The 24690-nt window shown below is 41.2% G+C and overlaps 1 protein-coding gene across 1 annotated transcript in view; it reads left to right on the plus strand.

The window, feature by feature from the left end:
• LOC110077810 (uncharacterized) overlaps nt 1–24690 on the plus strand; it is a 55881-nt gene that overhangs the window by 5414 nt on the left and 25777 nt on the right. The window contains exons 2-3 of the mRNA XM_072990785.2: nt 7651–7859; nt 24012–24211. Of these exons, the coding sequence (XP_072846886.2) occupies nt 7732–7859; nt 24012–24211 (328 nt within the window). The 5' untranslated portion in view covers nt 7651–7731. The remainder of the gene's footprint in view (nt 1–7650; nt 7860–24011; nt 24212–24690) is intronic.

Here is a 24690-nt window from a genome sequence, read left to right on the forward strand (position 1 = left end):
CAAGCAGGTTACTGTGATTTGTTTTATCCTGGTATCCCCAGCCAATTGGAAATGGACGAACAGAATTCCAGCCTCTAAGGCAGTTTTTAAAAGAAAGAAAGAAACTCCTTCGTGAGAGCAATTTCAGCAAGCAATCACCCATGCATTTGTGATTTTTTAAAAAACCAATAAAAATCCCCTTAATGGAATAGAGTTGTAATGCTTAGCAATCCTATTTCAGGCATTCGGCTCAATGATAGTTTAGCTTTTTCTAACCTCATAGTATCACTCGTTCTAGCAACAAACTGAGCTGGCAAGTGCCAACAGATCTGTAGGTAAAAGAGGGTCACTGAAAGATAAGAGCTATCAATATGTTCAAGCAAAAGGTTTGCAGAAGCTTTAAAATTCTTTAGCGGGGAGCCCCTGCCCCTTTGCAATCAACCAACCAACCACCCTGGAGACCTAGCCAAATGGGGTCTGTGCAGGTTTCCTGGCCACAGGATTCTGTGTCTCTGTTGAAAGAAAGCAGGAGGTCTCAGAAAACCCAAATATAGCACTAACATCCTGGCCCAAGGCCTTCTGTGGCCTGCATAGGGTTGCCAGGCTTCAGGCCCTAATCAACCAGAAGATGACATGACTGTACCGTGTTCCCCCCCCCCATTTTTTATTTTTATTTTTTATTTTTTAAAATTTATATGCTGCCCACACTACCCAAAGGTCTCTGGGCGGCTTACAACAATTAAGATACAATAAAAAAAAGATAAAACTATTAAAATACAATTAAAATATATACTCTAAAAAATTGCCATCAGGACCCACCGTTGATATTATTTCAATTAAAAGCCTTCTGGAATAGGAAGGTTTTGACCTTGCGCCAAAATGTCCCCCAGACTGCAGACCCTGGGGGAGTGCAACCCCATTCAGGGTAGGGAAATGGCCGTCCAGCCTATCCGACGAAGCACCCACTAACAGCACTTCCGTCTTGTCTGGATTGAGTTTCAATGTATTAACCCTCATCCAGTCCATTATCAAGTCCAGACACGAGTTCAGCACAGAAACCGCCTCACCTGGATTGGTGGAAAATGAGAGGTAGAGCTGAGTATCGTCAGCATATTGCTGACTCCTCAGCCCAAACCTCTTGATGACCTCTCCCAATGGTTTCATGTAGATGTTAAACAGCATGGGGGACAGTATTGAGCCCTGAGGATCAAGTTACCCATGACATAAACACCATGGGATAGAGCAACTGTCCCCCAGCACCACCCTCTGGACACGGTCAGCCAGGAAGGAGTGGAACCAGGGTAAAGTGGTGCCCCCAACTCCCAACCCAGCCAGCCTATCCAGAAGGACACCATGTCCGATGGTGTCAAAAACTGTTGAGAGGTCCAGGAGTATTAACAGGGTCACACTCCCCCTGTGTCTTTCCCGGCAACGGTCATCGTACAGGGCGACCAAGGCAGTCTCCGTACCAGAACCCTGCCTGAAACCCAGTTGAAATGGATACCGAAAATCCATTTCATCCAGCAGTGCCTGGAGTTGCCCGGCCACAATCCGCTCCAACACTTTGCCCAAATAAGGGAGGTTCGCCACTGGTCAGTAGTTAACCACCAGCCTTGGGTCCAGGTTAGGCTTTTTAAGGAGTAGCCGAATTACCACCTCTTTCAAGGTGGTAGAGACCACTTCCTCTCTCAAAGAGGCGTTCACGGCCTCCTGGACCCAGGTGCGAACCCCCCCCCCGGCAGATCTTCCAATTAGCCAAGATGGGCAAGGGTCAAGTGGAGTGATAGTAGAACGGACAAATCCAAGCACCCTGTCCACACCCTCAGGTCTCAACAACTGAAATTCATCCATGAATACTTGACCTGAGCATGGCAGACTGGACACATCCACTGATTCTGCACTAATGGTGGATTCCAACCCACTGTGAATCTGAGCGATTTTCCCCTCAAAATGAATGGCAAATTCATGGCAGCAAGCTGATGAGCAGTCCGGGACCTCCACCGGATTTCCCGTTTGAAGAAGATCCTGGACCACCCAAAACAGCTCTGCTGGATGACATTCTGAGGAAGCAATACGACTGGAGAAATATTGCCGTTTCACCAGCCGTATTGCCACAAAATAGGCCTGATAATGGGCTTTAAGTTGTGTTCGATCAGACTCTCAGCAGGAAATACCCCTATTTTGGTGGGTAGGGCTTATATTACGAGCATCCTGAAAAATCATACTAGGGCTTATTTTCAGGTTAGGCCTTACTTTAAGGGAAACTAGGTATTTGAATAAATGCAGATTGTTGTACAGCGCAAAAAATGGTCTGAAGCTCAATATAAAAAAAACTAAGATCATGGCCACTGCAAACAGAAGGGGGAAATATGGAGGCAGTGACAGATTTTACTTCTTTGGGCTCCCTGATCACTGCAGATGGTGACAGCAGCCCCGAAATTAAAAGACGCCTGCTTCTTGGGAGGAAAGTGATGACAAACCTAGACAGCATCTTAAAAAGCAGAGACATCACCTTGCTGACAAAGGTCCGCATAGTCAAAGCTATGGTTTATCCAGTAGCGATGTATGGAAGTGAGAGCTGGACCATAAAGAAAGCTGACTGCCAAAGAATTGATGCTTTTGAATTGTGGTGCTGGAGGAGGCTCTTGAGTCCCTTGGACTGCAAGGAGAACAAACCTATCTAATTTGAAGGAAATCAACCCTGAGTGCTCACTGGAAGGACAGATCCTGAAGCTGAGGCTCCAATACTTTGGCCATCTCATGAGAAGAGAAGACTCCCTGGAAAAGACCCTGATGTTGGGAAAGCGTGAAGGCAAGAGGAGAAGGGGACGACAGAGGACGAGATGGATGGACAATGTCATCGAAGCTACCAACATGAATTTGACCAAACTCCGGTGTGGGAAACTTCTGCTTAAAGGTTGTAGCTGCATTCTGTTCCAGTGATGTGCATGCACTCCTGGCAGGAAGCGGCAACTGCCAGCAGGCGGGGTAGCCCCTTATTCTGCCCTTTCGCTTAGAGGTAGACATAAGATCAAAGAGTTATTTCAGCCAATCCTAGATACAATTAGGTAACTAGTATCCTATCTGAATTCTAACAACATACTATGTAACGCATGCTAATTCAATAAAAAGCTCCCAGGGCATTGCCTGTAAGCTCCGCTGGTTCATACATTCGTGCTATGAACTCTTTTGTTCTAAGGCAATTAGTATCTTTCCTTTGTTCCGTGATCACCCACACTTCAGGAGGCAGTGGAAGACAGGGGGGCCTGGCATGCTCTGGTCGATGGGGTCACGAAGAGTCGGACACGACTTAACAACTAAACAACAACAAGATTGTTGTACATGAAAAAAATAAAACATCCCTGAAAATAAGCCATAATGTGTTTTTTGGAAGAAGAATTAATATAAGGCCCTGTCTTATTTTCAGGGAAACATGGTACAGTGGACCCTCAACTTACGGAATTAATCCATATTGGAACGGTGGCTGCAGGTCGAAAAGTCTGTAGGTCAAGTCTCCATTGACCTAGAATGCATTGAAAACTGATTAATCCTGTAACTGGCCATTTTTGTTCCATTTTGGGGTTTTTCTAGTCTGTAGGTCAATTCTCCGGCTGCAAGTCAAACCTAAATTTTGTGGCCAGAGAAGTCTGTAACTCGAAAAGTTTGTAAGTGGAGCCATCTGTAAGTCGAGGGTCCACTGTATGTATGTATGTATGTATGTATGTATGTATGTATGTATGTATGTATGTATGTATGTATGTATGTATGTATGTATGTATGTATGTATGTATGTATGTATGTATGTATGTATGTATGTATGTATGTATGTATGTATGTATGTATGTATGTATGTAATTTATATACTGTCCCATTAGTGTACAGCATTATTCTGGGCAGTGTATGTATAGAACAAACAAGTGGCAAAATACAAGCAAAATAAAACAGCTCACCAGAACAGGAAAATAAAACAACATTAAAACTAATGGTGCCATGAAACAGAGACCATGTAAGGGTAAATAACTTCAAAGGCGGCTGCTTTTAAATGCCCCTCAAAGGAGTTTTTTTTTCAGCAGCCTCTTTAAACTGTGGAGGGAGGAGACCAGGTGTAACTCCATCAGGAGGTGATTCCAGAGAGATGGTATACCACTGAGAAGGTCCAACCTCCTGTGGATGATTTTCTGACTTCCTTTGGCATGGCCACCCAGAAGAGCATAGCCTGGGAGGATCTGATGGTGTGGGAAGATGACTTTGTGGGGAGATGTGCAGAAAGGTAATGTGGTCCCAAACCATGGAAGGTTTTATCAGTAAGTGTCAAAATCTTGAACTAGTAATAATCCATGATTCTTCAGAGTTTTGGCTTCATGTTGCATGCCCTTGTATCCAATGTGCTAAAATTACATCTTACGTTTAGTTAGAATGCAGATGTGATCACTGGAAAAATCCATCCACTTTGACAGAACTTTGGCTTAAAAAACCCCATTTATGCAAGGTTCTCTCTAAGCCAGGCGTGCTGGTGGGCGCATGACTCCACCTCCCTCTGTGCAGCTCTCTTCCTCCTCTGCAGAGCAATCATGTTCAACCCCTTTGGTTCCAGTCGTGATGGAAATCTGCACATGGGTGGGACGGAGTGGCCACCCAGCCATGCAGGGGTGAACTTGCGTGAGAGAGAGGTGGAGCCCCGCCCAGCGGGGCTGAAAATTAGAGGGTACATTGACAATTAGGCTCAGGTATTTTCATGTGTTTTATTCAGTTCCCAATCTATTGACAGTTTATGGTATATGAATATGAAAGTGCCCATATAGAAGGGGTTTGCCAAATGTCCTAACGTCTTCTCTATGGCCACTTTGCACTTCATATAGAATAAATTCTGGACTTTGAGCTCAGTAGATGCACAGAGAAAAGAGGCCTTAGGTGACACAACATGTCGAAGACAATTAAAAGGCTCTAGGCAAAGAACAGAACAACTGCTGTAACTCTTGATCTCAGAAATGCTGGTATATGTTACACGCACAGTTGGCCGTCTTGTGCTTCATCTGACATCCTGCTCAAACTGCTGGGATATTGTCAGGATTCTTATTTGTTATTTTGTCTCCCACACTTTTCAACAAGAGAGGCTTTACTTTAAACAACCTTAATTGTTTTCCTTTCCTCAGCATGATAGTTATATAATTATTATTCTCCTGATACGGTTTCATCATCTAAGCATAATGAGCATTTGCAAAATACTTTGATGTTCAAAAAGGATGGCAACGCATTCAGTGTTGTTATTGTTTCTACGATGGATAGACTATGGTTCTGTAGACCATTATGAACCATGAAATCTGGAAAAGAACAGACTAAAGTACTAAAGACATATTTAAGAAGCATCTTCAAGAAGCATATTCTCTTTCTAGCCCTGTTCAGACATCAAGCGGGTGCAGTGAATGTATGGAGGGAGCTTGAAGGAGAGCAGGGCATCAAGCGGTCCCTCAACATGTGCATATTAATAGCCAGGTCTACATGGAGTTTACATGCATGCAGCTAATATTTCTATCTCTTATATGATACCGATAAGCAAGTTGACAGCAGGCTACATCACGGAACCTCGAGGAAAAGGTTCCAGAAGCTTCTGAGAAGTGTTCTAAGAAGTGTCCGTTGGCTCAGAATCGCAAGGGCATATGTGTAGGAAAGAAGGCTTTCTAGATCTTTCCATTAGATGTTGAGAATCAACAGCTTTAATTATCCTTGTGTCCGTTGGCTTATTCCTGTGGAGCTCCTGAACTGAACCCAGCCAATTCCAAAAACATCTGGTGAGATCTGTGTACAATTATGTTCCTGCAAAGTGCCTGATTTTTGTCACTGGATCCTGGGAACAAAGAAATTGAGATCCAAAGGAGGGAAGAAACTCCCATGACCTTCCAGATGCTCTTGGACTGCAGCTTCTCTTGCCTCTCCCCATAGTCTCTGCTGTCTATGGGAGCTGCAATCAAAGAAAAACCTGGTGGGCCGCAAGTTGCTGACACTTGTCCTAGGGCTAAGGTCCTTTATCACTGTCAAAAGACAACAGGGGCTATGTCAGGTACTTTATTTCTGGAGGGCTACTGGTGAACATGCTGTCATGAGACTTACAGTTTTGAATACTTTGTTGTTGTTTTTAGTCATGTCCGACTCTTCGTGACCCCATGGACCAGAGCACGCCAGGCCCTCCTGTCTTCCACTGCCTCCCAGCCATTTCCTTTATGAAAACTTACCAGCAGTTGTGTCTGGATGATTTCATATCTAACCACCAAAACAAGCAATAAGTCTTGAAAAGCAAAGGGTGCTTAGAAACCCCCTTTCCAGTTGTCTACTGACAAATACTAAAGAGAGTCCTCTTCCACATGGGACATGAAATTCATTAATATAACAAGAGCAACAGCGTCATAGTCCTTAATCAACATCCAGGTGTGGTATTGGGGTTATACACATCCCATCGTCTCTCATGTCCTCACCGAGTGACAGTGGTGTTATGGAGAAGGAGCTCTCCTGATAGGCTTCAGACCTGGGCAGTCTCATAAAGGGAGACATGGTCTTTGACATGGCTTGGACCCAAGGCACTTAGGCCTTTGATAGACCAAAACAAGCCCTTTGAATTGTGCCTGGAAACGAAGCAGCAGCCAGTGGTGCTACTGTAACATCCGACTGCAGCATTTTGAACCCACATCAGTTAGAGTACTACTACCTTGTATTTGAACACCAAGGGTGGGGGGGGAGTAAAATGTGCTGCTTATATACTGCCCCACGGTGCCTAAAGCACTCTCTGGGCAATTTACTTATTTTATTATTATTATACAGGCTACACATTGCCCCCACCCGCATGAGCTGGAAGGCTGACTCACCCTCAAGCTGGGTGTCAGATCTGTTGGTATTGAACGCTGACCATGAGCAGAGTTTTGGCCGCAATACTGCAGTTTAACCACTGTGGCAAGAGACTTTCTCAAGGAAGAAGCTGTGCAAACCTGGAGATTTTATTTTATCAAAAGTGGCAAAGTCACATTATTTAAAATTGCCTTGTCTCTAGCCAATAGATCAAGGCTTAGGGAACTGCTATATTTCTCTAGGCAGATGACAAATCATAGAGCAAGCAGTAATGGAGGTGTTAAAGGTTTCATTTTTATGTCTCCCCCGTTTTTAAAGCCTGGCTGTCCACCTCCATCACTCTTAATTTGCACCTGGGTATAGTGTCTCAGCATGAAGCCATGGAAGTGGGTTCGCTCTCAATAGCACAAAAGAGACAGATTATACCTAATTATTGTTGTTGCTGCTGCTATTGTGTTTACAGTTTGACCCAATGTTCTCTTTAGAAACATAAGGCAACTTTAATAGGATACTTGAATCAGCTAAAAATTACCCAATTCAGAATTTTGTATTAATAAGAGTTAACATATGGTATGGGAGCTACATAGACATCCCATATTAGGAAAAGGCTCTTACAAATAAAAATGTTAGTGAAATAAAATAAGATGTGGCAAATCTCTGCCTGGGCAGATCAATTCAAAGGGTGTACAGTATTGCTGTTACAAATAAGACTGTGATCAGTTATTATTACCTCCAGGTAAAGGGAAAGGGGAATAAAATCCTTCTTTGTGATTAGGTTGAGCAGGAAAGAACGTATGAAAAGAAATGTCCCCTAAACTACTTGAATCTGTTCAGCTTCACAGGAAACACAGGTGGTTTCGTTATCTCTACTCCTAGAGAGGCCATAACAGCACTCTAGCACGTGTGCAACACATCATGTTTGGTCCAAATTCTGTCGTCCTCAATGGTTCTTCTGACAGAAATGCCAGGCTATGGAACGCGGAAGCAAATCTGGCAGGGAGCTTTGGACACGCAAACGGATGGAACTTGAAAAAGCCATCCAAGTGAGTGTTCCTTCGCTGCAATTTTTTTAAAAAATGTTCTTTTTAAACACCATTGTCCCATGGGATAGATACAGAGAAATCCGATGTAAGTGGAAAGTGCTTCAATATACACACACAACGAGCAGAGTACAAGGCAGAGAACAATCCAGCACTTGAACCACTTGATAGTCTTCCTCCATTAGTGCAGACCCTCCTCTCTAATTATAAAAGTAACCTTAAAAATTATGCTTATACTGCAAAAGGAGTGAAGATAGCCCTCAAGTTACAAACATAGTGTAGATATACCTTAGTTAGTGGTGAAAGGAATTTGTTGGCAAGTAATTATTTGTAACTAGTTTCTTTAAAACTCTGGTTCCCAAGGGTCTGATGAATTACTCAGGAGCAGCTTGAGGATGCAGAGGGAGGGAAGAGTCAGGATAGCCCCATTGTTCTGCCGGAGGAGGTGTCTGAGTCCATCTTCTCTGAATCCAGTCTTAGTATCATTTCATATACCCTTCCACTCAGTGGTTTGTGTAATTAATATATATGCATTAATACAGTACTAGCAAACCTTTGCAGTTTGATACTATTGCTGTGAGATTATTTGATTCTGTCTCTAAATGCCCACAAATGCCATGCAAGGTTTATGTTATGTTCAGAACATATAAATAAACTATGAAATTAGTTGATCTTCTAGGTTGGTTGCAGCCATTTACACTAGACACATGTTCAACTCTGCTTCAAATACATCTTCAGCTGAGAAACAATGTATTGGATCAAGTTACCTAGAAATTAAAATAAAAAGCTCCAGACCATGTGATTTATTTATTTCCAGGAATATGCAGAGGAGAAATCCACACATATTGGATTAAGCCAAGCATCACCCAGATGGGGGTGAGGAATCTTGTTTTCAAAACCTAACTGAAGGTGTGGTTTCATGTTGAAAAAACTCTTGATTTGTGTCAGGTTTAGCACACTTGAAATCAATTTTTAAAAAATTTCCATTCATATGACATGTAGTTGAACATGTTTTTTTTTGTTTGGAAAACAAAGTATTTTAAAAAGCCTCAAGGGGGCTTTTTATTTCGACTGAGCTGTAGAAATGATTTATTTCGAATTATTTGGACTTGTGCTTGCTTGTGTCAGAGTAAATTGTATCTGTGCAGTTTGTGAAGTAAAGGATGCCAGGATCATGGGTCTGGGGCTGCAGGAGAACCTTGCAGTCTGATCTATTTTATATATATATAGATCTCTGATATATGATCTAATATCTGTAATACTAATCTGTAATACTGGAATAGGTCTCTCTCTCTCTCTCTCTCTCTCTCTCTCTTATATCACCAGTGTTATTTTTAACTATATATATATATTATTACAATTTTTATATATTGTTATACTATTTTAACTATATATGTTTTTCTATCTGTAATACTGGAATAGTGCTATCTCACTTTGAAAGAAATTAAAAATTAAACAAATCTTAAAAATAACACTGGTGATATGCAGCAGTGAGTGGCTGTGAGAGACATGTATGCTTGCCTCTCTGCTCTCTCCCCCCCCCCATCATTCCTCCTGCTTTTAATCAAAGATGGAGGGAATCAGAAGAACAAGAAAGAAAGAGCCAGCAGAGAAAGATTGGGTGGAGCATAGGGCTCCCACTAACTTTGGAGGCACCAGTTGTCGGGAGAGACATATGAAAAGTGCAGCTTCAACATCTGTGGCCACCATTTCAAACTTGATCATAGCCACATCAGCCTTTGTGTGCCATGTTTGGCCTCCTGCAGGGCCACTTGCCCTACTGAGTAACATCCAATTTCATCTGAGCATTTAGGAGCTCAAAACCAATGGACTGAAGCAATGCATTTATTACAGCAGCTATTAGCAGTTGTATCATCCACTGCTCACTTCACAGCCCCAACATAGAGATACCCCGGCAATGTTGGCAGCTGCATTGGAGAGGGTTTCCCTCTTTGGTAATTATGCACATTTCCCTAGGTTTTCACAGCAGTCCTCTCAGGATGCTTAGTACCATTTAGCTTATAGTACAATCTATATGCAGTTAATTCTGGAGACTTTCAGAGAAGTTGTAGCTTCTGAGGCGTCTCACATTTCCAACCATATGAATAAGTCATCAAGTGGCATTTCTCAGAGTAAAATGTAGCCTGCAATGTCTGGCCACTCACAATCGAAAATAAATAACGAATTGCTATCTATGCAGCAAGTAGTAATTTTGATGTCAAGTGAATTATTATCCAGTCAACTTCTAATGCATTTGTAGCCAAATAAACTTACATCTCCTACTCAGCATGTAAAACTGCAGCTGAAGCTAAGCCAACTGCACCCTCTTATTTTTGTGAATGAAGGCTGATCTTATAAATCATCTGTACTTAACTTTTACCAACATTTACCAATGAGAAAGCATAAAACTACTTCCCTCATTTCTCCATAAGAATACTAGTAAGAATTCTGATCATTCCGTTTTTGGTTCTCCATAAAATAATACTTTGCCGCCACCTTCTAAATTTTCAGCTAAAGAAAAAGCTGGGTCAGAGCCAAGTCAAGAAGATGAAATTAGGCAGAAGTCTTTTGCAGGATGATTATATGCCAGTTTTGTTTATAATTTTGTGTACTCTAGGGCTGTCTGCTCCTAAAACAAAGCCACAGCAAAAGGGTAGTCCTCAGGATGGACCAGTTCCTGATGTAGTACATGTAGGGCAACAATACAGCATCACCAAAAACTATCACTCACTCTACATATTTTATATTTATAGGAACAAGTTATGGACAGTCTAAGATTCCTGTAGCAGCTCGTGATGGCTGCCTTAGGGTGTGGCTGCATTGACAAATAATGTGGGAAATGCTCCAGGATTGGGACAGTCTGATTCACATTATTTTCTAATGATTACCTGATCTAAAAGTCAATGTGAATCAGCCTGGAGTTTACCCCCAAATCTGTAGGTTTTTTCCTTTGCCTGTGGAGCTTCTCCTTTTCGGACTCTTAATGCATTCATGTCATTTCAGGCAGCGTAAGCTGATGTAGAGGAATTTGTAGCTGCTGTATCTGTAACCAGCCACAGTAGGGGAAACAAGCAGACCCAGGCAGGCACCAGATATTGGGAGGCGGGATCCAAAACAGTTTTGTAGTTGATTAGTTGTTAAGTTGTGTCCGACTCTTCATGACCCCATGGACCATAGCATGCCAGGCCCTCCTGTCTTCCACTGCCTCCCAGAGTTTGGTCAAATTCATGTTGGTAGCTCTGATCATACTATCCAACCATCTCATCCTCTGTCATCCCTTTCTCCTCTTGCCTTCACACGTCCCCAACATCAGGGTCTTTTCCAGGGAGTCTTCTCTTCTCATCAGAAGAGAAACAGTTAACAAGCTGTAAACAAGGCCAATTTTCCTCCTCTTCTCTCTGCTGGCTCCTGTGTGGTTGGCTGAAGTGAATTACCCTGGGGAAGCCTGACTTCCTGGGTGTGAATCCACAGCTCATCCATCCACGTTCTTCGCACTGTGTATTCACACCTTTAGATTCAGAACTTCTTGCTCCTGTAAGGAGAGAGATGCCCTCTTTTTTTCTTTTTAACACCAAGAAAAAGGACCTCTGAGGAACCACTGAAAGGGGCTCATGAGGTCATAACTCTTGGTATTAAGACTACTCCTTCTGGGTCTTTATTTGCTAAAGCCTGTCCTCCTTTGAATAGTGGATTCACTAGATAATTCAGAATTGAATGGGAAATCTTTATGTCAAGGTTTATTCAAGTGTTGCCATTGATAGCCGGTGTCATTAGAGGTTCTATTTTATTTTCAGTTAGAAATATTGCTGTCACTACTGTGATGCAAATCACTATCATCATCATCATTATTATCTTAGAACTGCAGAGCTGGAAGGGAGCCTATGGATCATTACATCCAGCTCCTCTCAAGGAGACACAGTGCTGAATTGAACTCCCAATCTCTGGCTGTACAGCCAGATACCTAAACCACTGAGCTATCCAGGATTCGGAAGGCAGATTACCTTGCCAGGTCTAATTTAGCTCCCTACAAGGGAGCACGCATTAAAAAACATGCAAATTTTTCTGCTTTCTTGGAGCATCATAGAAAAAGACGACCAATCCCAGACCAAACAAGACTGAGTTGACTCACAAAACTTCACAGGTTTAGCTTTCAAGTAAAAAAACATATTATTGGAGGCCAAGGATAAAAACCCAGGAATGTCAACATTACAGAAAAGGAGAGAAAGTCTTTCAGCAGATCCACATCTGCTCACTGTTCCTACCTCCACTATATTTAGGGACTTTACATAATTCGAACTTTACTCAGCTAGATCTCGATTTACTTACAGGACATTAAATCTCCAGCCCACACATCATGCAGACAGTAATCCTTCCTTGTGAGACAGATGCCAAGAATACTGACAGTCTTCCTCAGGCAGTAGGAGGCAGACTTCTGTCTTTTAGGGAAACATGGAACCAGATCACTCTGGGCAAGTGGATTCTCCACCCAGTAATACTAGGCAATTTCCTAGAGATGGACAGAACCCCCAGTGGACAGGTTTCTGTCCTCATTCATGTCGTATAAGACAACCAAACAAGTGTTGGTGGATCCAGCAGTTCAACAACGTCTACAAACTGAAGCTATAGAACCAGTCCTGGAGCAGGAGGTGGGGAGAGAGTGTATTCCATCCCCCTTTTTTATTCCAAAATAAGGAGGACATCTAAGCACTCAGCCTTAAACTTGAAATACCTGAAGTCATTCATTGGTTGTTATTGATTTTGCATGGAAACTTCGCATATGATCACAGAAGCTGTACAGAATTACGCAAATTTATTTATTTATTAAATTTATACCCCGCCCCTCTAGACCATGTCTACTCGGGGCAGCTTACAGCATAAAAAGTCAATATAAAATATAGATAATCATAAAATACAATTGGTATGTTAATTAATACAATTAGTTAGAGGAAAGATTACCAAGATGCGATAAAATAGGAAAAAAATATAAGACTTAGCTGACTGGAGGGAAGGCCTGCTTAAATAACCAGGTTTTTAACTGTCTTTTAAAGACACCCAGCGAGGGTGCCAGCCGGATTTCTGTTGGAAGAGCATTCCACAGCCGAGGGGCCACTGCCGAGAAGGCCCGGTTTCTAGTTTTTTCCTTCCGAGCCTCTCTCGGTGTCATACCCCTCAGCCGTCCCTGCTGGCGATGACGGGTGATTCGGGTAGATCTGGGTGGGAGAAGACCATCTGCCAGATATTGAGGTCCCAAACCGTTAAGGGCTTTATAAGTGATCATTAGCACTTTGAAGTCGACACGGAAACGGATGGGCAGCCAGTGCAGAGCAGCCAGTGTGGGGGAGATGTGTTGGTGTTTTCTCACCCCACTAAGTAGCCTGGCTGCCACATTCTGGACCATCTGAAGTTTCCGTATCAGCCTCAAAGGCAGCCCCACGTAGAGTGCGTTACAATGGTCTAGTCTCGAGATTACAAGCACATGTACTAGAGTTGTGAGGGCCCCCCGATCAAGATATGGCCGCAGCTGGGCAATCCGCCAAAGATGAAAATAGGCGGAGTGGACCACGGATGCCACCTGGGTTTCCATGGTAAGCGCCGGGTCCAGATGTACCCCCAAGCTGCGAACCTCATTCGCAAAACATAGAAGGAGGCAGTCATTACTATTATACATAATGAAGGTACAGAAGTGGAAGAAATATTGAACTATAGGCAAATATCTCTCTTGAATGTAGACTATAAGATATTTGCAACAATATTAGCAACAAGACTAAAGAGAGTATTGGTAGAATTTATCCATCAAGACCAAGTAGGATTTCTCCCGAAGAGATATTTAAGATCTATTAATGTGAGGAACCTCATCAACTTTTGGGAATATTATGAAGCACACCCAGCTAAACAGATGGCAATTCTCTTCATTGATGCAGAGAAAGCATTCAATAATATTCCCACACCTCAAATTTGCAGGGTTTTTATTGGTAGTGGTTTTGTTTTGTTTTATTTTGTCCCAACCACAGACGTTTCAAATGCAAAGCTCTTTCTTTTGGTCTGTGTTCAAGAATGTTTACCAAACTGATGGTGGGCACAGTGTTGTATCTTCATCTCCAAGGGGGTCACTAATAGCTGTATCTTGACAACATCTTTCTGAGAACACATCATGGACCAAGGCCAAAAGAGATTTACAGATTACCATAAACTGCCTTTGCAACCATAGATTTTTGGTCTATGTAAAAACAAGACAGTTAGTACTACTCAAGGGCTAGAATCCTATTCTTTAAGTTATACTGTATAAGGCTAGTCAAGTCATCAGCCACAACAATTTTTTGAAAACAAAACATTTCTGATGCCTACTCCCAAAAGGCTTCAAGGCTTCTTGTGGAATCCTTTTCATTTTTGGGAAACTATTGGGAGCCATGGGGCAGGGGTGGAAGTCTTTAATTACATTCTTGCAGAATGATTTTGCAGTATCAGTGATTTTTTCTAATTAAAGACAACAAGCACCCCCATTCTATGGCCCCTAACAACTTCCCAGCAATGAAAGGGATTCCACAAGATGCGGGGGGGGGGGGTGGAGGAGGAATCTCTTGGGTTAGAGCTCAGAAATTTTTTATTTGTGAAAAGTTGCCAGGAATGATCATGTCATCAGCCCTATGCAAGCCTAACTTAAAGAACAGGACTTCTGCTAAGGAATTGGCTGGATAGCTCAGTGAGATGAGTGTCAGGGAGCTTGATTCCCCACTGTGCCATCATCATGTGTAGCCTTGGGCTCCCCAACCCCAGAGTGCCCCCAGGAGAAGAGAATGATAAACTGCTTCCCTGGATTCTCCACCTAGGAAACCCTGGAAAGAGTCACCATAAATCAGGTTTGGCTTGACAGCACATGATGATGATGATGATGATGATGATGATGATGATGATGATGATGATGATGATGATGATGATGATGATGATTATTATTATTATTATTATTATTATTATTATTATTATTATTATTATTATTATTATTATTATTATTATTTGGTGCAGGAAGTTACATGGCTTCTGCCATGGTGCCCCTTGTAGTAGAGAGGGATTTAACATTTATTCAGGAAACAAGGACCTCAATATTGGAAAGGTAGATATACTTAATGGAGTTGACATACTTATTTGTTCTCCTCATTTCAATCACTCAGTTTCTTTCACATCCCTGTCAATAACTGCTACTTCCATTGCAAAATGACACAGCAATGAAATGTTATCCGTTAGTAAAGATACCTTCAAAAAGTCAGTTATTTTTTTCAGGCATTGAGCATCCCCAACAAATCTGAGTGAAATGTTTTCTTTTCTTGACCCTCAGTAAATAATGATAACATCAAGGTTGCAGGGTGGGTGAGGGGTTACTGTTTGGGATAGGTGACTCAGGGGTCCTGCTAAGACCAAAGGTCCAAATACAGTATCAACTGATCGGATAGGCAGGCAGTCCAGAGAAACTTGATTCATTTTCCCAAGTACTCTGTGTTAAGAATATTCTAGTAGAAAAAACAACATCAAAGACACATATTTAGCACCAGGAAGTTTTAAAATCAAGGTCCCTTTACAGGGAGGCAGTCCTGATATTTAACTGGGCTGAGAAATCAGTGCAAGAAATAACAGCTCCATATTTGCTGGGCACACTAAATGTTCAGGTACTGCACATTGTGTTGTGTTGTCTCTATTCAATTGTTTTCAGTCAGATTCAAGAAACTTTCATAATTGTGACAGAGACTAAGAGTGTGTCAATTCACAAAGTTCCTCAGTCCTACACTTGCCATTCATCTCCACACGCAGAGCAACACAATTCTCTTCATATATGATGTCCATGGGAACCCCTCTCTCTATTTCCACCCTTTCCACTCCTGTTCAGGATGCTCAGGAAGGTGAGAGAACACAAGTGATTCAGGCAGCACCTTTCTGGCCAAGAAGGTCTTCATTTTCAGAGATTCAATAACAAGTAATAGCGCCACCATGATTTCTCCCCATCACTCAAGATCTGTTATCTGAAAGAGAAGATTTGTCCATCTGGATCTAGCTTGCCTTCACTTAGCTATTTGAAGACTGAATGTCAGTCTCAGAAAGTTTTGGGTTATTCCAATAAAAGATTTCATGCTATTCTTAGGGAGCCAGTGACTTCTCAAATGCATGAATTGATCTGGAAAGTATTTACCCATTGGCAAATTACTAATAAAATAGTACTGAGATCAATTTTTCCAACACTTTGAATCATGAATTATTATCTTTTCTCTAAGTAGGACTAGATATTGAACTAAGACCAAATGCATTAAAAAAACAACAACACATGGATGCTTTGGCTTCATTATTATCAGAAGCAGGTTTGCCACCAATGTCTTCATGTCCACATTTGAGACATAGTTGCTTTATCCACCTACACTCCATCAATTAATTCCCTACATGAAATTTGAATCTGGGGTTGATAGTTCTGATGGAAGAAACCCTTAAATATCTGACATAAGTACTGCTTTAACTTTTAAAAATCAAAGTTATAAAGATGCCATAACATCTGCAAGAACATTTCCAGAACTTTCTGACTTATCAGTATAAGACGGTCACTGTGAGTTTAGAGAGGACTAAATATTGTGCTAGGATTGGACCTTTCTTTACAACCTAAAATTCTATATTCTTTTAATATACTTCAAGAAATATATTTGCCTTCATTCTGACCTAATCCTCCACAACCTTCTTTGAAGGCAAAAAATATTTTCTTGGCACAATTTTTAGGGCACAAGCCCTATTTCTTTACTCAGTCCACTTATTTGCATGATTCAATCTGGTATAAGTGGGTCATCTAGCTGGTAACACAATCTTGGCTAGGTGAACTGAGGTATGCAAATGCTGGCGTATAATCAGGGCACAGCATCTTATGGTTAAAAAAAAATGTAACCTTGCACTCAGCTTGTCCCATGACAACACTGGGAGCATTTTCTACCAATGCCTCGTTGCAAGGAATCTGCAGAGATCCCGTTTGAATAACTCCCTCAGTTTTTGTCCGTTACAAAACCATAAAGTATGTAGGAGGGTACTTTACAGCTTGGTTTTCAAACTACTTTACAAGAGTCTTTCCACTTCTTATTTCTTTACTCCTTGGATATATCCAGATACATATGGCTCTCTCCTCTGCATTGTCCAAACAATGGGAAACTGAGCACTTGTGGATGTCCATGCTGGGTAGATGCAGAGGAGAAATCAGAGCTCTCCTTGAACACGGATATAACATACACTTTATTCCTTAATTAAGTGTGCGTTCCAATTGTTCAGCGTTTCTTCTGGCATTTGAGTATTCTGCTTTTTTGGTATAACTCTTTTCTTGTATACAGCACTCTGCTTAAACATTTAGTCAAGATAAGAGACTGTGTTACTGTCAGTTAAAGTCTGATCACAAGATTTCCCTCCACCTCAATATGGGTGGTGATGCGCATGACCCAATAAGTGTAGATTTCTCCTCTGTGCCCTCCTGGAATGGACCTTCAGAGTCAGTACACCACTTTCCAAAGATCATGTTTTTAAGAATATGATTCAAATTCTTAACTAAGGCAATAGAAATATTTTTAAAAAAACAGACAAAAACAGAACAGTTTCTACTAAACTAGATGTGCAGGAACAAAAAATAAATCCATATACTACCTTAATCTGACACAGATGGAAAGCTGCAGATGGCTATCAAAATGTGTCAGGTCTAAACCAACCCGGATCTGTTTATTGTACCAAAGTTTTGACTAGTTTCATTGCGCTCAGAAGAATGTTCTTCCTGTGAAAACAACAGCCACCAGTCTGCACCTAAAGTGTCAACAAACTGAGCCATATCATTTTAAGTTCTTTGTTTTCTTTCCCACAAAGTCTGTGGTATTAAGGAGAAAACAGCATCATCTGTTTACAAAGTAAAAGGTCAGTTTAAGAAAACAATAAAACCAAAACTGTCCTGAATGCGTGAGCGCTGAGAATCTTGCATTAAGTCCATAATGGCCAAGCAAAAACAAGAGATTATTCAATGGCAGAGAAGACATCATTAAGTTTTTTTCTTCCCCCATGTGTGACTGACTGCATTTGTCTATGGCCACTCTTTCCACTTTCCTTGGCTGGTGTCAGAGACATGTTCTCCAACACATGAGGACAAGAAGAAGTTACACCAGCAAGGGGTATATTCCCGTTTTCTACATTAATGTGCTTACGTATGTGTATTCATTTAAACTCTCTATGTATCCCACCTTTCTCCAAAGAACGAGACTTAAGGGGGCTTATAGTTAATCAGAACAAATAGAATTAAAACATAAAATGTATGAAAGCAAGGGAACTTAAAATACAGTGACCAACATCTTACTGTAGAAATAGGGAACACATGACACTTCAGATGTTATTTGACTGTACAGTATTCCAGAAATCAGAAGTGTTCCTTTGGGGAGATGACTCGTATGATCCTTTGAGGATCCCTAGGTGTGGAAAACTGGGCTCTGAGTGCTCAAGAGTTGCTCAACCCACTATATAGCAGCCAAACCATACCCTTTAGAGATGTCTCTGTAATAGATAACAAATCTAATGTGTAATGGTTACATGAGGCATACAAGAGCAGACTTTGCTGTTAGGAAACCTGCCAACAACAAGTTTAATAGCACACCACAGCAAAATCATTAACTTTGTAGATAAATGTTGCCAACTGGGTTTCATAAACTCTTTCGCCATGAATTGAAAGAATGCAAGCCACACAGAGAGGGGAAAAAAAAAAAACAGGACCCTTCTTGGTGGGCCCATCAGAAATATGGCTGTGTCTTCTCAGTCAGAAGGAAATGAAAATATTTTGGAAGTGCTGCACAAATCAGCCAAGTCTGGACCAGTGTGAAGCTTTTGCTTAGGAATCAATACAAAATATGAAGAACAAAAAAGAGTGCAAAGAAATGCACTACCGTATTTAACTTCCCATAAGCCTCTCAGTGTATATCTCTAAGTGCAAGATATGAACTCTGTGTCTTCAGCTGTACACATAATACAGTATGTATATTCCATGCAGAATGGCCAAATCTTTACAAAATTTTTTAGAAAATGTATTTAAAATACATTTTTATCCTAAGTTTATTTAAGTGATTATGTGGGCCATTATGTTCTTTGCCTAAATGAAAACCGGAAGAACAATTGTGCAAGCATGCCCCCCACCAACCGCCCAATTCTGACAGGTTTCCTGTGGTACAATGAGTCGCATGATCAATGTCACAACCAGTGCAAAAATTGGTACATAACAGGGAGCTTTCCAGAGCTCTCTCTGTGATTGCCTTTCCACTCTGCATCGGGTGAACAGGACACTGGCCCTAATATATGACCATAAGAGCCCATAATGCATATAATATGATGCCAAAACAACTAATAATTCCAACATTTAAAAAGATAGCCATATGCCTAGAAATTCATGGTACATAAAGAGGCTGGAAAATTACATGGAAGGAACACTTATCATCTGTTTCCTAAGGCCAAGGCCCTGCTCTACTCGGGCTTTCCTATAACTGCAATCTATTAAAAAAATTAAAGAAGCAAATGTGCATTCACGGGTTTGTTAAATAATTTCAGTATATGTTTCCCATTAATTTGCTCTTATCCCCATCCAAAATATCCTCAAGCATAGAAGTAATTGCCCTTTAAAAAGAATTAAACCTGAACATAGAAGGTATACTTGATTTCCATATGCCATCTAACCTTCCAATTGCAGAGTTTCAGTCATTACTCTGGCCTAATTAAAGAGGAATGAATTTAATTTTTTTTTAAATGTGTGGCTTCATGCCACTTGTTATCCAGTATAAAACCCACTGCTTCATGTCCATGTATAATTCATCTCAACTACATGTCCCTCAGGTGTACCACTATTATCCCCACTTGATAGATTGATAATTGAGGCTGAAAAATCATGGCTTCTCTCAAGTTAGCAAGCGACTTTATAATTGAACTGGGATTTCTCCTCAAGTCTCTGAAGTTCAAAGCATTTGTCACCTGGCTTACAGCTTGCTCCTCCATGCCCAACACTGTAACATATTTCAGCTTTTAATGATATCCTATTTCTAACATAGTTTTGCCTTGTGTTTGCCATGTTTCAAATGCTGAACTTTCATTATCATCATTATAGCTTCATAAATCAGAGCATATAAAGTGGTCTGATTTATTGAACAGTACTTACAAATTGAAGACTGTGGATGAGTTGGCTGTGTTTACCACAGCTTTGAAAACAGAGGTGGGGTTTCTGAGGCCTAGCTTGTAATCCAAAAGTAACTGATCCAGCCATCTTAATTCTTGATATGTCAACCAAAAATGGTAGTTTAACTTCATTTAATTATCTCTGTCTGAGCACTGGTTTCCCCTCATTCCTGGCACTAATCTATGTTCATGTGAAGTAACATCTTATGTGATCATAATTTTCACTTCTCATCATCCCCACTCTTGCATCCATATGTGACCTCCCATCTTTCCTCAGTTTTGTCTGCATTTTCTTTCTACTCTTTAGGTGCTCACATGTGAATAGTGTTTTCAGTTATATATTCCTTGACCTCTTCTAGAAATACAGACCCCATCTTGTTTGATGGTTCCCTCTGCCCCACTTCCCTTCTCCATGCCCTTTGCTGTATCAGTTAGGTTAAAGTGTGTGATAAGCAGGGAAAAGACTCCGGTCCAATGTCCTGGCAGGAGGTCAGGACTGTAACGTACCAAAAGGAAACCACAAACTTCCTCCAGTCCTCACCACTGCGGCCTGGGGCCAAACTAACCACCAAGGGAGGCATAGTTTCCTAAAGCTAAACTGAACTCAGTGGCATTGTGCCTACTCAGCTCCACCTTAAGTAATTTCATTTGAAAAAGACAGAAAAAGAAGTACTCGCATTCTTCCAAGGCTTCAGAATCGATTCTCAAAAGAGAAAGAAAGAAAGAAAAACCTCTTCAGTCTAAAGCTGAAGCTGTTACCACACAGAGCAAGAAAATTTAGGCTGCAGGTCAGCTGCTTCATTCTCACTCCAAGACCTGGATACACTGATGCAAGACAGAGTGATGGTGCTCAACGTTTTCCCCCCAAGAAACATCCTCCATTATGAAAAGTGCTTCAATAAAAGCTCCTCCCACTCTTGGTGGTGGTAGTGGCTTAGGAAATCAAACCCTTCACCCTGTAATTCCCACTCTAGATTCTTTGGCTAGTGAAAATGGGCAAACGGACACGAACATTTTCAGAAGGCAATAAGACCAAGTCTTATGACTTTTTTTTAAAAAAAAGAATGGCCTCCAAACTTCTGCACTCATTTCCATGAGGAAAGCAACACCAAACTCTCATCACCCGTAACTATACAGTGGCTGGAGGTGCCTTATAATATAACTTAATGCTGGAGCTCAAAACCAATGTAGAGACTCAAGAGGTGTTGAATTTGAAGAGATTTATTTGCTATTAAATACTCTTAATACTGCCCTTCTCTCTTAGATTCATGCTTCCCTTGGCACTGTGCTTGGGTCAACAAGCAGTAGTCTGTTTTTTAGTGCTAGGTCCAAGTTTTGCCCTTATGGTTGCTTTTTGCTAGATCGGATGAGGTTGGAGTGGGAGAACGGAGCAGTTCATTGTCATCACTACAGTCAACAACCAATGTGGTCTGTTAAAGTTCTATTTCTTTCCCCCAGAGTTAATTTTTGTTTTCCCTAGAATGATATGTTGCAAAAAAAAAAAAATCCACATCCTTCTCTTTTGAAACTTGCTTATTTTAGAAAACCTTTCACTTAAATTCAGCTTCAGTGTTATGTGATTGAACGGTTCCTTTTCCAATATATTAGCATTCCATCAAATTCATTGTCTTTCTTGTTTGTTCATAGAAGTCAGAGGTTTTTCAAGACTTTTTGTCTTCAAATAATGCTGTCCACTCCAGCCTCTGAATGCCTATGCACTGCAGAGAGTTCTGGAGAGAAAGAAGAGTCATCCAGAATTCATTATACATGGCTTGTTATCACAACAATCCTGGTTGAGAGATGTCTTTTGTGCCCTATAGTGAAGTGGTCCCCATCTGGGCCTCCAGATGTTCTTGGACTACATCTCCCAGAAGCCTTCACCACCATCTTTGCTAGCCAGCATTTCTGGGAGCTGAAGTCTAAGAACATTTGGAGGCCCAAATTTGGCAACCACTGCTCTGCAGGATGGCCTCCATCACCACATCCATTGCTTCACTGCAACTCTACGTTGCAGGAAAGGATGAGCAACTGCGGGCAAATCATGTTTCACAAGAACAAATTCTCGGGATTGTGAATCTTCTCGTTAAGGACTCTCACATATTTTTCTGAGAAATCCTAGAGTCACTTGTGTCTACATGTGGAATTTTAGGAGCTAATTGTGCCTGACCCCATAGGAAGCCCATGCCATCAACAGAGTCTAAAAATGCAGCCAGCTGGATTGGTCCATATCAACACTTGGGGAGCCAGACTTCTGCAACATTCATTCATTCATTCATTCATTCATTCATTCATTCATTCATTCATTCATTCATTTATTTATTTATTTATTTATTTATTTATTTATTTATTTATTTATTTATGTTCGGCTTCTATACCACCCATCTGGCACTAGGACACTCTCAGTGGTTTACATATGAAATACATACGTAAAACATACACAATTCCAAACAATGAACATAATAACATAAAATTAAAATAAAGATAAAGCAACCAACATTTTAAATAATAATAGTTAAAGTAATATAAAATAATAACTAGAGCAAGACAGCAAGACTGATGGTATAAATGTTGAGACCATTCAATGTCATTAGGTGTTGTAATTAAGGTGCTGCAAGATTCGGGAAGACCGGTTGCAAAAGCCATGTTTTAACAGTTGTTTAAAAATTCTCAGTCCTTTAAGAAGGACCCAAAGCAGTGAACATCATTTGAAGACAATATTTTAAAACATTTTTTTAAAAAAAGTAAAGTGTACTGTTTATATACTGCCCCATAGTGCTTAAAGCACTGTCTGGGTGGTGTGCATGTTAATTACGCAGGCTACACATTGCTTCCCCTCCTCAGCAAGCTGGGTACTCATTTTACTGACCTGAGAAGGATGGAAGGCTGAGTCAACCTTGAGCTGGCTACCTGGGACAGAACTCCGAGTCGTGAGCACATTTTTGGCTGCAGTACAGCAGTTTAACAATTGCGCCATGAGGCTCCTTGTGGTATACAAGTACCATGTTTACCCGAAAATAAGACAGGGTCTTATATTAATTTTTGCTCCAAAAAATGCAGTAAGAATTATTTTCAGGGGATGTTCAATTTTTTCTATGTGCAACAATCTACATGTATTCAAATACAGTCGCTTCTTCTTCTGGTGGCTGCACAATGGTGGAGGGCGGGGTTTCAATTAACGGGCTTATTTTGGGGGTAGGGCTTATATTACAAGCATCCTGAAAAATCATACTAGGGTTTATTTTCAAGTTAGGTCTTATTTTCGGGGAAACAGGGTATACAAATACTAAGAAGGATCAAACAGAAGCAAAATCAAAACACATTCAAGGCACATTCAAACACCAGAATCTATTATAGATACAGTTGGCCAGTAATGAAGGGAAGGCTTGCTTGAAGAGAGAGGTCTTTGCCTGCTTGCGGAAGGACAGCAAAGATGGGGCCAGACTGTCCTCCTGTGGAAAGGAGTTCCAGAGTCTAAGAGCAGCGACAGAGAAGGCTCTCTCCGGTGTCCCCACCAAGAGCACCTGTGAAGGTGGTGGGAAAGAAAGAAGGAAAAGCCTCTCCTGAGGATCTTAACACCAAGGCAAACTCATAAAGGGAGACACAGTCCTTGAGATAGCTTGGACCCAAGTCATTTAGGACTTTATAAGTTAACAACTGTATTTTGAATTTTGCCTGGATCGGGAGCCAGTGGAGCTGCTGTAAAAGGGGGGTTATTTGATCTCTGTGACCAGACCCAGTTACTCTGGCTAATAGCCCATCCTCAAATGCTTTATCAGGAGTAATATCATAATTTCTGCTACTTAGGAAGCCCTGGGGATTTAACCCTGTGAGTTCTGGCTCTACTACACCCCTGGCCAGAGTTCCCAGGAACAAACCAGGAATATAAGCAAACTTTTGATAACTAGGAATAAAAACAATCCTGTAACTTTTCTTTTTCTAAAAATTTGGTTGGAGTAGAAGTCCGTGGAGTCACGTCCGAGGTGAAACCAAAGAGAATAAAAAGAAGAAGGGATCAACCAAGCAACCAGTATTATTCAGTCTAGATGAACCTCTCAGAAATACTGACCAAGAGGCTGCAGAGCCACCAAAGCATGAGAGCAGCAGCGATAGCGCAAAGAACAACAAAATTGAGCCTAAGGAGGACAAGCAGCCACAGGGTAAGTAGGATCTCATTACAGTATAGGTTAGCAGCAATGTCTGAAAAAGAGAAGGTTGAAAAGGAATTGATCGCAGACTTCAGTCAAAATGTGGCCTTAAAAATAACAGAGTCATGCTCCATCTCTTCCCTAGACAAGATTCCAAAATTCATTATCTGGCATCCTGCTCCTGCAGCTCCACAGGAATAAAGCCGATGACATCATCAGCCATGGATTTTAATCTTTAATTAAACATTTCCTTTCCCCCAGGATCGGTGGCAGCAAGTTTTGGGCCTTAAAGTTTCCCTCGCCGCCGCCATCACCCCAAAGTCTTGAAGGCTTCTCCAGGTTGAAAGGGATTCCTAGGGGATCGTGGAACCTGAGGGATAAGGGGAATGGATTAAAGTCAATGGCTGTTGATGCCGTCAGTCTTACATGTGCAGAGCTGAATGAATAGGATTCCAGCCACTGACAAAATTAAGAAATAGCAATCTATTTTA

This window comes from Pogona vitticeps, chromosome 2, assembly GCF_051106095.1.
Source record: "Pogona vitticeps strain Pit_001003342236 chromosome 2, PviZW2.1, whole genome shotgun sequence".
Lineage (NCBI taxonomy): Eukaryota > Metazoa > Chordata > Lepidosauria > Squamata > Agamidae > Pogona > Pogona vitticeps.